Genomic DNA, 15519 nt, shown 5'->3' with positions numbered 1-15519 from the left:
AGTGCGTCCATCCTTCACAAATTAAATCCAAACGGCTCCAGGATGATAAACAAAGGTCTTCTGGGGGTAATCCGTGCGGTGTTTTTGTAGAAATATCCATATTTAAAATGTTATTAACTTTATAAACTAGCTTCCGGTAGCGCCGCCATTTTGGAGTGATGCGCATTCAGGATGAGAGCTTACGCAGCGTACAGAGTTTCTCTGCTGCTGCTCGGTGCCCCCGCCCTCCGAATTTGTCATACGTCACTAAGAAAAGTGCGTACACTACGCTAATCCTCTCTCCTGAGTCTAAGATGGCGGCGCTACCGGAAGCTAGTTTATAAAGTTAATAACATTTTAAATATGGATATTTCTACAAAAACACCGCACGGATTACCCACAGAAGACCTTTGTTTATCATCCTGGAGCTGTTTGGATTTAATTTGTGAAGGATGGACGCACTTTTTTGGACTTGAAGGTCGTGGACTATTCCTGGACCCCGTAACATAACATTTAATGAACAGAAATATCTAAAATATTTTCTAAAATATCCGAAAATGTGTTTGTCTGAGGAGCGATGGACGTGTGCAGCTCGGACGGCTTGGGGGTGGGTGGGTCATGGGTTTAGTGTCGATTTTGGCCGAACTATCCCTTTAATTACTTTGGCTGTTTTTAATGAGCACACAAAACTTACTGGTTTTTTTTCTGGAACCTGTAGAGTTTTCGGTTACCATCAACTGAAACAGCCAACATGTCAGGGCTACAGGCTGGACAGACAAATGGCTCCTTTCCCAGAAGTTGGTTCTTTTCAGAGTTGCAGTACACGTATTGCAGAAAGCTCCTCTGAAAAGCATCTACATTCACTTTGCCAGTCTGAAAAAAGAAACACATGGTAGTTTAGCTTTTAACAACAACGAACTACAAAATCAACCATTTTTGTGGGGTGTGTTGCATTTGTCTTTCAGCTTCAAATTTTTACATACTCTTCCAAATTGCCTCGTTCTCTGGTCCAACATTGCTGTGAAGGCTTTCACTGACATTCCTGGAGCTGCTGTCTTCATAGCCTCAAAGGAATGGAACAGATCTCGGTGAAACAGTGTCTGTGCTTGCATTGTAGCGGGCCAGTAACCACTCCTTACTAAGTCACTGACTTCTGGGGCCCATTGCTTATTGCAATGTTTGCAAGTTAGCTCCGGGATCTTAAGATTGTAACGGCCTGAGAGCAAATGAAAAAACAAATAAATAACAAGTAACGTGTCAAATAAACATTTATTTTATTTCACACAATCCTACCATTTATGCAAACCAGTATGATGGATCTACCAGCAGAGATTGCAACATCACCAGTGTCACAGGAGCATATCCTTGGAGGAAAGGATGTTGGCAGCAAACAATCTGCAAGAGAAAAGGATAATCAGGATGACATTAAAGAATGTTTGGGTTGTGAGCAAGTACTTGAAAAACATAACATAATTTAATAATGTTGTCTTTTAGGAGAAAAATGCTAATCAATTGAGGGCGCACTCACATTATCCAAAACAAACCGCGCCCGAATGTTTGCCGAATGTTTGACCCCCAAATCATAGTTCGTTTGACTAGTGTGATTGGTTTGTACTGTGCCAGTGCATGGTTTGGTTAATCGTGCCCTGGCCCACTTGCATAGGTGGGCTCTGGCACTGTTCACTTGGGCTCAGGTTTGAAATGAACAATGTCACCGCAAATCGCGCCAAACGCAATTCATAAGAACAGATTGTCAGCTGCACAACAGTCATAAACTTAATTTGCCTCGGTAAAAAAATTCTGAAGTGTGGGGTAGAGTTAAGTGAAAGTGTGAGTGGTGCAAGCAATAGATCGTCAAAGCAATATGACGGCATGATAAGAGGTCTGCATGTCATCACATCCTGATTGACTCAAACTAGAAGCCCTCAAATTAACATTACAATGGGCTTTGGTGTTGTGGGAGAGTTTACTTTCTGTTTTCTTCAAAACAACTGCATCCTACTGACAAAAGCATTCTTAAACATGGATTGATAAGTGTGACTGTGTGCAGGTGAGGGAGTGGGTACGTTCACACTCGAACATGGTTCAGGCTGGTTGGGTATAATGTGAGTGTGTCCTGAAAAACAGGCACCAACCTTGTTCACAGATGATGTATTTGTCATCATGGAGTTTCACAAACTCTGTTGGAGGGATGTACTTAAAAAAACCATACATTGTGGTTTGCCTACTGTGCAGAGTGTGGCGTTTATGTACCAGTTGATCACACTCTGCACAAAACCACTCAGACGGTAAACACTCCCCACAACGAATGATGGCTTCTTTCTTGTGACAGTGATTACATGTCATTTGGACGATGTTCTCAGCTGTCAACAAGTTGGCAAGGTTTTGTGGCCTTGCCTGTTGCCAACATTGTTGGACCCCTTTCTGCCTTTCAGACCAACTGGACAATGATGGCTGTGGAGCAGGATTTTCAACATCAATGCTCTCAGAGTCCTGCAGAATGTCCTCAAGCCTCTGCATGTTAAAATCTTCAAATAGAGAAAGAGAAAAATTTAAACATACAAGAAATCCAACTTTTCAATTCCACATCTTTTGTGGCAGTTACACTGCTTTTAATACATGGAGAGTCCAGTGATAGCAGAAAAGGCAAAAGGATAGTTAAAAATGGGTAAACAAACACATGGCCCTTAAGATTATGTGTAGGTCAAGTGTGAAACTGAACAACCACCACATGATTTTGCTGAGAAACACTGATGCTGTCTAAAGTTATCCTAGTTCTGTCATGGGGACAGAGCGTGATGCATCAAACTATGGTAACGTCAATATTCAAGTGTTTTGGGGGAACATTTTTAGCTGATTAGTTAATAAAATAGCAAAAGTTCAGGTATAATGAAACTTATTTTGTACTTAACTTCTTGTTTTCATATAAAGCAGGGGTGGCAAACTTTGCCATGGAGAGCCACAGTCCTGCAGAGTTTAGCTGCAGCTCCAATCAAACACACCTGAACAGGCTAATCAAGGTCTAAAGAGTTAAAGGCTGTTTCTCAATGTCAAGTAAGGATCCTTGGAAGCCAGAAGGACTGTTCCAATGTCGAGGATCCTTGGAATTGCAACCAAGGACTAAGTCCTTTGTTAGAAAAATATCCCATATACAGGAAAGGATGCATGTGTGTATCCTTTGTGCTCTTTGCACTCTCAAAACACCCACAATCCTATGCGCGCAGCACCGAAAGCAAACCTTTTTACTGACGTAATGACGTGCACTTCCTAGCCTGTTCCATTTACGTGTTCTCCAAATTCTAAAGAGGAGACGTGCCTCTGAAGAAAGTGACTTGGGAAGACCAGTCCTGCTAAGGAAGTATCCTTGACATTGAGAAACAGCCACTGAAAAGCTACAGGCAGGTGAGGTTTAATCAGGGCTGGAGCTAAACTTTGCAGGACTGTGACTCTCCAGGCCATCCCTGATATAAAGCATACCTTATGTGTTTTACCTACCAGAATATTGGTAGCTGCTAGTACATGGAGCTGTGATGAAGGAACTTGCACATGGAGACGTACTAACTGTTTAAAAGAAAAAAAAAACGTATTAGAGCAATTCTTTAAAAAAATCTTGGCCAGGTGTACAAAAGTAAACACTGAAACCTTTAACAAACATGGAAGCTATTAAACCTAAATGTATTTGGCATTATAATGTAATTTATACGATGAATGTACAAGTACAGAATATTGACAATTAATACAATTATCAAACCTGCACCTACTCCAAATCACACATCATCACTCACGGTTAAAATATTTGACAAATTTTACAAGATGGACATTAACCAGTAGATGACTCTTTTTTCCTCCGTTTGTTGGTGGTCACGCGTTGTCCATGACAGTCCCTCTTCCACCAGGTCACTTTAGGTCTTGTGACTTCATGCTTCGGAGTATGTGACTCGCGGTTACATTTCTTTATGGACATAGCATGTAATAAAATGTAGATAGGTGAAAAATAGCCATTAGCTAACCGGAGTTCATTAATTACACATATGTGTATATAGCAATAATGAAACTTGCCTGTATCTCTTCAACAAATACATCCCCAAGCATAAGAACAGCTTCGAGTTTGTTTTTGTTAACACTTGCCATTGTACTGAAACACAAAAATAAATGTGTCAGTTAGATCTGAGATCTGCCTTCAACTCAAACTTTCTGACTAATAAAATTGAATGGAAAGACTGGAAAACATTAAAGATATGAGGGTAAAGGGTGATAACATTTTTCTATTTTCTGGTAGAATATAGTGACGTCTGACTATTTGCAATAAAGGTGATAAGAGAATTGATATTTTCATAACAACCTCTTGTTGTAAAAATAATTATATTTATTTATGTATTAAGGCTAAGATTACGTCACCTGATCCAGTGGTTCTCATCTCAATTACAGTCCTCAGTCCTACCCTCCCAGAACGTTTCAGATGCCTCCCTAAACAAAACACCTGATTTCACTCATCAGGCTCCTCAATTAACACATTAACAAGCTGATGAACTGAATCAAGTGTTTTTATATATGGAGACATCCAAAACGTTCCGGGAGGGAGGCCAGGGACTGGTATTGGGAACCACTGAAATCGATTAGCTATCATCATCAATTTCAGATGTATGTTTTTTTTATTGGTTACTGCAAAATATAAAGCTTTTTATCTGGTGAAGACAAAGACTTTAGAATAAATTGTGCTTAATTAACAAATACTTGTGTATTTATGATGACATTAGAAACAAAACATCCCGGGAATCTGCGTCGTGCATCTGCAAGCAACTAGTACTGCCTGCCTGCATTATACCAACGGGCCTGTATTAGCGACAGATCTCAGATCGGCTTATATAGTGAATGTAGTTGGCCGTATGATCCCAAATACCGACCTGGTGTCAGCACCCATCGATACACCGATTACTGGGACACCACAGCGGCCCGTAAATAGCATTTAACATTAGTTTTTTTCTGCAGACGCGATATATTTTAGTAAAACACAATGTCGTGCACAAAATTTTTAATTAATCTGGGTTAGGAGTCCACGTGCCGTGCTTAGACTACATTATAAACCCTTGGGGGTCCAACCACTTTACCGAAAAACGATAGCTAAAAAACTATATCAGTCGGTGCTGTCAACAGCCATGTCTAAAACCTAAAGACCCAAGTCACAGTATGATTAAAGGCTGTTTTTGTTTTATTATTTTTTTTACCAATTGCAAGAGGTTTATATACAGCATTAGCAACCAGCTGTGCTAATCGAGCAACCCACTGTTCCAGTAACAACTCCTTTAAAAGCATACGCTGCCGTTTAAAAAAAACGACAACATTCGCGTGATGCAGGAGCGATTAAATAAATAAAATGCTAACGTTAACAAAGTGATCTAGTAACAAAAATAGCATTATTGTTACCCACCTGTTTAAAGATGGACGCGCATCAGGTGAAATCCTCTATTAGTGAACTGAGCTCTGCTGGTGACGTCAATTCCGTTAAAGATGATGCGTGGTATTTAGACGCATTTGCGCTCTATCAAAGTGAATGGAAAGGATTGGCGTATCATATGCACGCAAAAATGGGATTTGGCGTATACATTACACGCAATTTGAAAGTGTAAAGTCGTGTTATTTATACGCATATTGATGAGAACGGGTTGGTTTGACTCTCCAGGGTGACGGATGGTATTTTAAGAAGTCAGATATATGACCAGTCTTGGTTAAAAGTCAACTTTATTAGATTTGAATATGAGTTTTCAGTGGATTGTGATGACTGAGGGTCCACAGCATCACGTCAGTCTGCTTTATCAAATCTGTCTCTATATTTCATTGATTCCATGTTAACCGGCATTAAGTGACCACTTTAACTGTTTGCAGGATTTTAGAAAGACTTGAGCTGTAGCATAACTATCTGAACTGGACTGTTTGGATGGGTAAGCAGACCTGATATTTGTTTTAGAGAATGTGAAAATCTAGTAGTCATTACGCTACAGGACTAGTTTAGTTTAGCAGGAGGAGATCTGAGCATCTCACTGGGTTTGTTTGCTTTTTCTGATCTTCATACAGAGAGAAGTCTTGATGTTTGTTGTTACACAGTAGACATTATTTAATAAGTAATGAATAATAAACATTTACTAACTCTCTCTCTCTCTCTCTCTCTCTCTCTCTCTCTCTCTCTTTTGCTCTCCCTTTCCCACATCCATGTGTTTGTTTGTCTCAGCTTGTTAATATTTCTAAGCAGACATGAATAGTTCTGTAGATATGAGTTGTGTTGGGTTTGTTTTAAACACACTGATCAGCCTCATTGTCTGAAAGTGCTGTTTATGTAGACGACTTCATTAGGTTTGAACAGATTTATTACCGTCAGATGTGAGCTTCGGCTGACTGCCCACAACAGATGATGAGAGGACGCAGTGAATCACAACACAAGATAAACAACCAAATACTGTAAAGATCAAAACAGAGAGAATATGGATGTTTTCTTCAAAAAACATAAATTGAGTTGAGGCTTTTCAGTTGTAAACAGTCAGAGAAATTGATGTATGTTAATGTCTGTGGTTGTTTGTTATGATGACAGAAACATTACAGAATTTCTGATGATCTTGAAAGGTTTGCAGTGGATCTGATGAGTATTTAGATGAAGCTGGAACTGAATCAACACAGGCAGCTGGCATCATTAGACTGAAGTCCATTTATTCAACCCACACGATAAGAACTCGGGGATTTGGATTTCATTCAGAAGTCGGAATATGAGGTCCAGTTTCACTGTGTTTATATATCTGTACTGACATAAAACACATCTTTGATGAAATGAAGGCATAGTAGGAGTGAAAAAACACACAGCAGAGAAGAAAAGAGATCAGTGATGATACTGCAGAAATCTCTCAGGTGTTTAAAACCTGCTCAGTTATTTGGTGAGTTGTCTACATAGGGAGCATTTAAAGGTGCCAAAGAATGCATGTTTATAATCTGTTAAATGGTTCTCTAACAGAAGGTTTGTGTCTTTATTAAGTCCAAAAATGATCCAGTCAGTTTTATATGTCCTAGGATTTGTCTTTAGAATGAAATGGTCTATTATTACCTTATGTGAAAGAGTCATGAAATATTAATGTTGAGCTCTGCTCTGATTGGCTGTTTCTCCTTCAGTAGCTCGGTGTGTGTGAAAACAGATCTTATGTTTGAGTCTGTATCAGATTTTGAGGAATAATCAATTGTTTGGAGATTGTTAATGGACGTTTCTGAGTGCTAAGTTTGTTTTTTTTCAGTATGGACCTACAAAACGTAACTCTAACGTCAATGGTAGAACTTCAGCCTAAACATTAGCATATAGCATTAACTAGCATATAGTGCTAACTCGGCAATCACAATGTTATTATCATTGTAACAACATTGTACTTGCTGGGTTGTATATCTGGACTGTAGCATGACGTCACAGTTGGTGTTATGTTGAGATTGGTCTGTTTTTGCATACGAGAGGTTTACATAAGAAGGAGGAAACAATCATGTTTGAGGCTCATGATATGTCATTACTATGTACACAACTCTTAGTATTCATCTCTGACTACATAAATAGAGTTTTACATTCTATGGCACCTTTAAGGCATCAAAATCATGTCATCTGATATACTTATAAACTACATTTCCTCTTTCTAAAGCAGAATAACTTCTATCAAATCAGATTCAGAGAAAATAATCCCAAAATGCCAGAATATCATCCAGGTTTGTGAACGAGATGATTTTAAATGTACCTATAATTCTTATAGTGATGAGTACCAGTTAATAAATCACTGAAATACTTCATATTTATTAGAGATCCTTTAAAATCAAATGTATGATGAGTCTTCTGTATGGATGTCTATCTAAATGGTTCATTAGGTTTTCAATCAAAAACTGGCTGCCGAAAAAATCTGCTTTTTCTGAGATTAAAAAAACTCAATATAAGAACAATCAACTTCATCTGCTTCACAGGTCACTGACAGGCTGAGAGGATGTTTAAGAGTGACATCTTCACTGCCACAGCTATTCATGGATGATGTGTTGTGTTTTCTAGATGGGTTTCATTAAGAAAGCACTGAGGTCATCAGCCTGTCAATCAACTCTCATTGTGTCAATCATCTGGAGACAAAATGACAGAAACTCTTTCATCTAAAAGTGTTGTGAATCTCTGTATCTATACTGTAGCTCAACACAGACAATTCCTTTTTATTACACAGCTCTCTAAAATATTACTAATAACACACAGTAACGATGCTGCAAATTATTTTAAGTACAGGTTAATATTACACAAAATGAAATATAAAGATGTCTTTTAATAACGACATTATATTTACAAATGATCCAACCAAATAGTGTGTTTGTGACATTTGAACGTCTTGTCTTAAAACCGTGGAGGGTCTGCATTTGTTAAAAAAATGAGCAAATAAAATATTTCAAATCAATATTTAATATTCTTACCTTAGGTAAACAGGTGTGTAATAAGCAGGATAATATATAGGCAGCAGTTTGTTATTGCGAAAATAAACCCCTTCAGTGTGATACAACCTGTTGCCTTGCACTTAGTTATTTAATGGCCCGGATGATTAATTTGATGATATTTGGCCAAAGTTTATGCAGGAAATAATTGATTTGACAGATTCATGTGCATATTTATGTAATTTCTTCATATTTTTTCTATGTAAACTGTGTTTGTCTTTTTGAACCCAACCAACCACATGACTTCATACTTGTGTGTTGTGAGAAAGTCATGGGTCCTGAGACATTAAATTGCATATTTTGATGAATATTAATATTGCAGTGTGTCTGTAACAGGAGCTCATGTGAGTTTTGATGTGTCTTTTCTAGATGATCACACATTGATAATGCATTTGTATGTTCATAGGTTTGTGTACAGTATATACAAACAGAGAGGGAGATGAATCATGTTTCTCTCATTGTTACTCAACACACAAATAAATACATTATTATTCAACTGTGAAGTTTATCATTCAGTTCAGTGAATCAGTTGAGATCGCTTTCGTGATGAATCAGTTAAAATCATTTATTTGACTAATCAGTTATATGATGTATTTGAGACCATTTGGGATCAGTTTTATGATGAATCTGTTGAGATGAATCAGTTGAGTTCAGTCCTGTGATGAATCATTTGTGATGAATCAGTTGAGATTAGTTGTGTGATGAATCAATTGAGATCAGTTGTGATGAATTATTTGTGTGCTGAATCCGTTCAGTCAGCTCAGGGAATTCCCGGAGACGTGTGGTCGCTGTGCTGTGGTAAATCCCTCGGCTCTTTTATTCTTTCAGATTATATTAATAGATGACAATTAAACTGAATGTGAAGCAGATTGTTGTCCACTTTCATGTGTTTCTAAGTAAAAATCTTATTCTCTCTTTCTTTGATCTGGCTCTTTGTCTCCTGCTGCTGCTGAAGGAAGTGAAGGTTTGTGTTGAAATGTTCTTATATTGTGTTTAATTGTGATGTCTGATGATGGAGGCATTTAGAGGAGCTTTAAACCTGAAACATGTAAATCTGTTCAGTTCAATAACATGTGAATCCAAACTCTTCTTGATTCATGTAATTCATAAAATATTCTGCCCTTCCCCACAGCTCTCAAATCTCTTTTCAGGACAGGTTTAATATCATTGATACTGTATATTTGCTCTGCTTGTAATATGTTGTGATAATCTGTATGGGATCATTCACTTGACTCGCTCATTGTGTTTGATGTGTATTATTTCACATGTGTGTGTTTATTGTGTGTCTTTGTGTTTCTCATCAGGACGATCACATCCGGACACTGGAAAGTCCACAGGGCTCTGATGAAAGTGAGTATCATCAAAGTTTCTCTTTTCATTTATTAAGTCATCCATAAAACGATCATCCTTTTCCAAATATCCCTACAGGTGATTTTAAAATGTTTGTACGCAAGAAACGCTGTTAGACAGACAAACATGTTTGGTGTCAGATAAATGGAAATGTAGATGTGCTTTAAGTCTCTCTGACATGTTTTCTTATAAATTAGCTTTTTTAATAATTGATTCTGACTGGTATTTGTGAATGAGGTCTGGATTAAGTGGATTTGAAGTGAAAGTATTTGATGAACGTATAATGCGTGAAATGATCACATTATTAAAGGAGGTGGCGTTTAAAGGCTTTTGCATCTGAGCTCATTAAATCTTTCCACTGCTTCATCATTTCACACAAATACAATCTTTACATGTGAAATGGATTCATTCTGCCACGTGATTTACTGCTCGTTCAGATTCTTTAAGCTTCAGTTGTGAAACTTTAATCAAACAACATTATTTAGACATAACAGCAGATAATCTTTCGATGGAAAACACATTTATTATATTTGAATGAAAGATTATGTATACAAATGTTTTTTTTCTATATAAAAATCATCTGGATTGAGAATGTACATTTGGATTTAATGTGATTCAGATGATTTGCATTTAGCTGATCTATAAAGTCACCGTGATTCAGATGAATATTTCATCCTTATACTGACTTCTTTAAAGCTCCATTATTAAAGACTTGATCTGTTTCAGAAATCTCATCTGATGTGAGGGGCTGAATATGCCATATAAATGAAATAAAAAGAAAGACTTTTGATTGACAGCACAGATTAAAAAAGGATCTCATTTAGAAGATTCATGCAGTTAGTAGCTGAATGAACTGAATTGAAGGTTTATTGTCAGATCACAAAGTGTGACCTCAGAGTCTTTCAACATTGTCTGGGTTTATTATAAATGTATGTACAGTTGTTGTTTTTCTATGTGTGATGTGAATGTTTCACATAGCTGAAGTGTAAACCATAATCTTGGAAACCTTACAATTATATCGATCACATCTTTTCATCGTTGTAGTCTTAAGGATCTCTTGTGCTCCTTTGAGAATCAGAATGAGATAAAAATGTTTGATTCACACACCATGATGACACTTTAAAGGGTTTTCTTTGAGGCTGTAAGGGCCGTTATTACAGAAATTGATGAAGCTTGTGAGTACGCTATAAATCATCATGCAGAAACTGCACATTCCTCATGTTTCTATGGAAACACCTCCAGCACAGCCCGGAGCACAGAAAGACGCTTTCATCCTACTTATGATCACACAGACATAAAAAAAACATCACAGTGTTTTACTGCAGTAAACCTACAGGAGAGGTCAGGAGACTGCAGGATGTCATAGTTATTATTCACCTGCTGGAGTGACTGAGAGATGCTTAAACATGATGAGGATTGGTTGAGAAATGTTCCACAGCAGATGTTGATTATTTTTCAATAAACGCACACCTGGTCTTTTAAATGTCTTAAAATAACAACCAGTGCAATGTCTGTGGTAAGTGTGGTATAAGAGCAATAATTTACTCAAGTCGTTTGAATTATTTAAAAATAATGCACACCCACACCGCTTCGCACCGCATCACCACCTTGGGTGTGCATTATTTTCGAGTAATTCAATGGACGTCATCAATTATTTCTTACATATTCCAGTTGTATAGACAAACATAGTAACTTTAGGTAATGCTCTCTATAAACTTTAAACACACATACTATAGTCTTACCATGGTACTGTACAGTTATGGTAATATCAAGACATGTCAATATATAATTAAGCTTAGTTATTGCTCAATTATTCACACAATGTAATGTAATGTTATTATACCAAGATAGTTTTGGTTAGGGGTAGAAGCAGGAGAAATGAGACGATTCTGTGCCGCAGTGTCATTTTTTTATATTTATGTGGAAATATGTTTTTCATCTGGAGATGAATTTGTTTGTTTGTGCCGTTGTTGCATTGAAACAGATGGTACATTTTTCAGTCAAATGTTGATTCTCATGCAGAAGTTTATTCTTCTTTCACTGTATTGAATTATTCAAGTTTAGACAGATGAAAATGATTTCTGGTTTTTATAAAAGTGCCTGATGAGATTGCAGTGTTGGGTGTTAGTGCTGCATCTAGACGAGGATGTTTTAAAAACACTGAGACAACCTTTTTTGATGGCATTAATGTTTTACATTGTCACATCATTTTCATGACAATGAAGCCCCCCTATTTTCTGTACTGTAATGCTCAATGAAAGACTATGGTTTAGATTAGATTAATCTAGGACTTAGTTATATTAGGACTACATTTATGTAGTTTTTACAAACATACCTTACAAAAAACAGTACTGGTGTCCATCTTGAGAAAAAACAATGATACTGATGTATGTTAAGATGTGTCAGTGCAAGGTGTTTTTAAACAAAGGCAACTCAAACATGTTGCAACTAAGATAACCACCAGAAAACCACCCCTATATATGATTGTAATGACATTTGAAATTCATATTGTACATTTTTAAAGCACAATTCTTGGCAACACAAGCACAATTGTTGTAGCAATTTTTGATGTGTCTGTTCTGTGCATGAAAATATGAGATTTATGGGTAATCATTATCAAAAACATCCTTTCATTACCTTTTCATTCCCTCATTGACATGATTCAGTGTTTTTACAGGTGTGGACGACACTAAAGATCCGTGTGAGAAGGTCAGGTGTAGTCGTCATAAAGTGTGCGTGGCTCAGGGATACCAGCGAGCGATGTGCATGAACCGCAAGAAACTGGAGCACAAGTGAGCTTCACATTACATCACATTCAGATGTTCAGCATTGATGAAAGACATTTACAGACGTGTAAAAGATTACAGCTTAAAATAAATAGCTTTATTTTTTGAAATATCAAGCTAGCACATTGTTCATTATTTCTGTATGTATAGTGTGCATGCAAATTCTCTGTATGAATGTCTATTATTGACAACATTTGACAAAATGTGCTAACAGAGACGCACACACTATATGATAGTGTATCACACAATGCATTTCAGGGATGAATGTTACATCAGCTTTGATGTCTTACATCCATTTTTAGACTTACTTTCTCAGACAGACAAACATTTGGACACTTATAGTTTATTTTACACTAGAAATTATTTAGAAATGTGAATTATTTGTTGACTGATATTGAAGGTGCTTTAAGTCTCTTAGTCACAGATATTGACATGTACTGTAATGTGCCATCGTCACATACTGACCCATGTCTATTAGTGGATTTTGATGTGTTTGCTGTAGAATCAAACAGTCTGGATTGAAGCTTCATGCAAACAACTGTAAACTCTGCCCAGAGGCGTCTGCTGGACCTGTCTGTGGATCAGATGGACACAGTTATGTGTCACAGGTACACACACATTTAACTACTTTATTTAAGTCCACAATTCATAATACATATACATAAGGACATAAATGTTACAGATACAAAACATGGCTGAGGCCAGATCCCCCAGTATGAATCTATTGACAATTTAGACAGCAGATTTATGGATACACACAACACCTTCTTCTCCATATATGGCGACTTCCAATGATGGAGGATATTGAACAATATTTAGCCATTTGCTTTGCCCTTGCTTTTGTAAAGCCAACTATCCTGAACCCCCTAATGACAAGCCTGTGCACATGCCCCAGGCTGCCAAAAATGAATACCAAGTATTGACCTTTATAGCCAAGGCCAGTTAATCGCTGTACAAGAGGTTGATATTTTACTAACTTTGTTAAGTAAGCCTCCTCTAGACATGAATCAAAACAGCAGCCTACTTCCAGGATGAACACATCCTCTTTGTGCTCATCAATGATTATAATATCAGGCCTGGTGGCGTTTAAATCAGAGAACACAGACACTGTAGGACACTTAGAAAACATTTGTGAGTTAACAAAACCATTTACATGTATTGACACATTTGAAGAAAATAATACTGATAAATTCTCAGATAAAATGTCCACTATCCTATCATGCCTGGAAACGTAAAGACTTTTTACTGTAATAGTGACACCCATTTAATATGTGTGACATAGATTCTATTACTTGTTCTTGCCCATGATGTATACACCATGATGGATGGGAACGAGGATACCAAATTGACAGATTTAGCCTTGTTGGATAGACCTGAAGTCTCGCCTTAACTGTAAAGATCAATATATCTTCATCAATAGATGAGTTATGGAAGATTGTGTGTGAAATGGAGTGATCTGCAGAAGGGATACATGCGAGCTTTCCTTGGATTTTAAGTCCTCTCCAATGTCTCTGACGTTGCTGATGTTTAATTAACAGCAGAGACGCGCGAGTATTTCCAAGAGGAACTGGATGGTACATATCATCTTGCAGTAATGTTGCCGTCACAGTTATGTTTTTATCCTTAATCATTACTTCATGAGGTACAGCATGTCTAGTATCAACTCCAGACCACTGCAGGTCAACACCAGTCCAATTGCAAAGATCGTTGAGATCCGGCCAGTCCGATCTAACCCCGAAACCGGCGGCACGAGTGTCAAGTTTACCGTTCGCTTTCTTACGAAATCCTAGAAAGCTAGGATCCGTCTGTGGATCAGATGGACACAGTTATGTGTCACAGGTACACACACACACACACACAATGAGACACACACACACTCGCGCACGCACACAACGCTGCTGCTGCTGCTGCAGTAAGAACATAAAGACTCAAGCTAAAAGCAGATCAAATATTTATAGGGGTGACTGCAGGAAACAACCATTGCTCATTCAGAGAGAGAGAGAGAGAGAGAGAGAGAGAGAGAGAGAGAGAGAGAGAGAGAGAGAGAGAGAGAGAGAGAGAGAGAGAGAGAGACGCCGGTCACATAAAGAAGCCTGAGTCATTCATCAGCTGTTAAAATAGATTTAATTCATCAAAACATAAAGGAATCAAGTATAATCTTTGTGAATATAACCATTTACATAATGTACTTTTACATATAGTTTTTTTTTGTAATTGAAGTCTTTATTTATTTTCAACATTTTTAACAAACAAAAAAACCCCATAAAAAAGACAGCTTTAAAACACGATTAATTCACATTTACATTTTTGGCCAGTTATCAATAATCATTACAGACAAACATAACAAAAGATACAATAAAATCAAATTATAAAGTGCCTATATATGTGACCCCACAAAATAATAGACTTAATCAAAAGAATCCATCAATCTCAGTCAAAAATTCGTCCCCCAGATTTGTCAAATCCCTCCGTATCATCATTATTCCTGGCTAAGAATTTTTCATCTGACACAATTTTCAGCATATTTTTTCCACCTGTTAAACTCGGGAGGAGATGTATCCTTCCACACACTGAGAATCACTCGGGCAGCTGTAATCACTCCCACTTTTATAACCACAAAATCATATTTCAAAACTCTTGGTGACACAGACTGATCCCCTAATAAGCACAATCTTGGTGACATGGGTATTGTCAAACCAATCTTTTACATATAGTTTTGAGATGAGGCATTGAAGCCTAACCAACTGTTTAAAACCAGAACCAATCAGGTTAAAGTAATATAAGACCCACAGGAAGAATATCCTGATTGAATTAAGGGACCAAAGAGCACGAATAACAATATAATAAAAAGTTACAGGTGCAAACTAGCCTGAAAGAGCTGGATGTGAGAGTTGCAGACTTGCTCAGCTTTATGTCTTACATTAAA

At 37.3% G+C, this 15519-nt stretch overlaps 2 protein-coding genes across 3 annotated transcripts in view; one reads left to right on the top strand and one right to left on the bottom strand.

Moving 5' to 3' along the window:
- LOC129421213 (testican-2) overlaps positions 1–15519 on the top strand; it is a 45343-nt gene that overhangs the window by 24112 nt on the left and 5712 nt on the right. Inside the window, exons 2-4 of the mRNA XM_073867262.1 lie at positions 9762–9807; positions 12485–12599; positions 13096–13201. Of these exons, the coding sequence (XP_073723363.1) occupies positions 9762–9807; positions 12485–12599; positions 13096–13201 (267 nt within the window). The remainder of the gene's footprint in view (positions 1–9761; positions 9808–12484; positions 12600–13095; positions 13202–15519) is intronic.
- LOC141363747 (uncharacterized) lies at positions 642–5648 on the bottom strand. 2 transcript variants are annotated; one of them, XM_073867264.1, is made up of 8 exons: positions 5408–5648; positions 4039–4114; positions 3805–3931; positions 3475–3540; positions 2115–2507; positions 1273–1374; positions 963–1195; positions 642–852 (listed from the first exon to the last, which is right to left on the bottom strand). In XM_073867264.1, exons 2-8 carry the CDS (start codon positions 4108–4110, stop codon positions 670–672), a joined length of 1176 nt encoding a protein of 391 aa, XP_073723365.1. In that variant the 5' UTR covers positions 4111–4114; positions 5408–5648; the 3' UTR covers positions 642–669. The 2 variants fall into 2 exon arrangements, with proteins under 2 accessions (XP_073723365.1, XP_073723364.1); XM_073867263.1 differs by having other exon boundaries at positions 4039–5648.

The sequence above is a fragment of the Misgurnus anguillicaudatus genome, chromosome 4 (genome assembly GCF_027580225.2).
Source record: "Misgurnus anguillicaudatus chromosome 4, ASM2758022v2, whole genome shotgun sequence".
Taxonomy (NCBI): Eukaryota; Metazoa; Chordata; class Actinopteri; order Cypriniformes; family Cobitidae; genus Misgurnus; species Misgurnus anguillicaudatus.
Note: the sequence above shows the minus strand (reverse complement) of the source record. Positions and strands in the feature narration are given on the sequence as shown.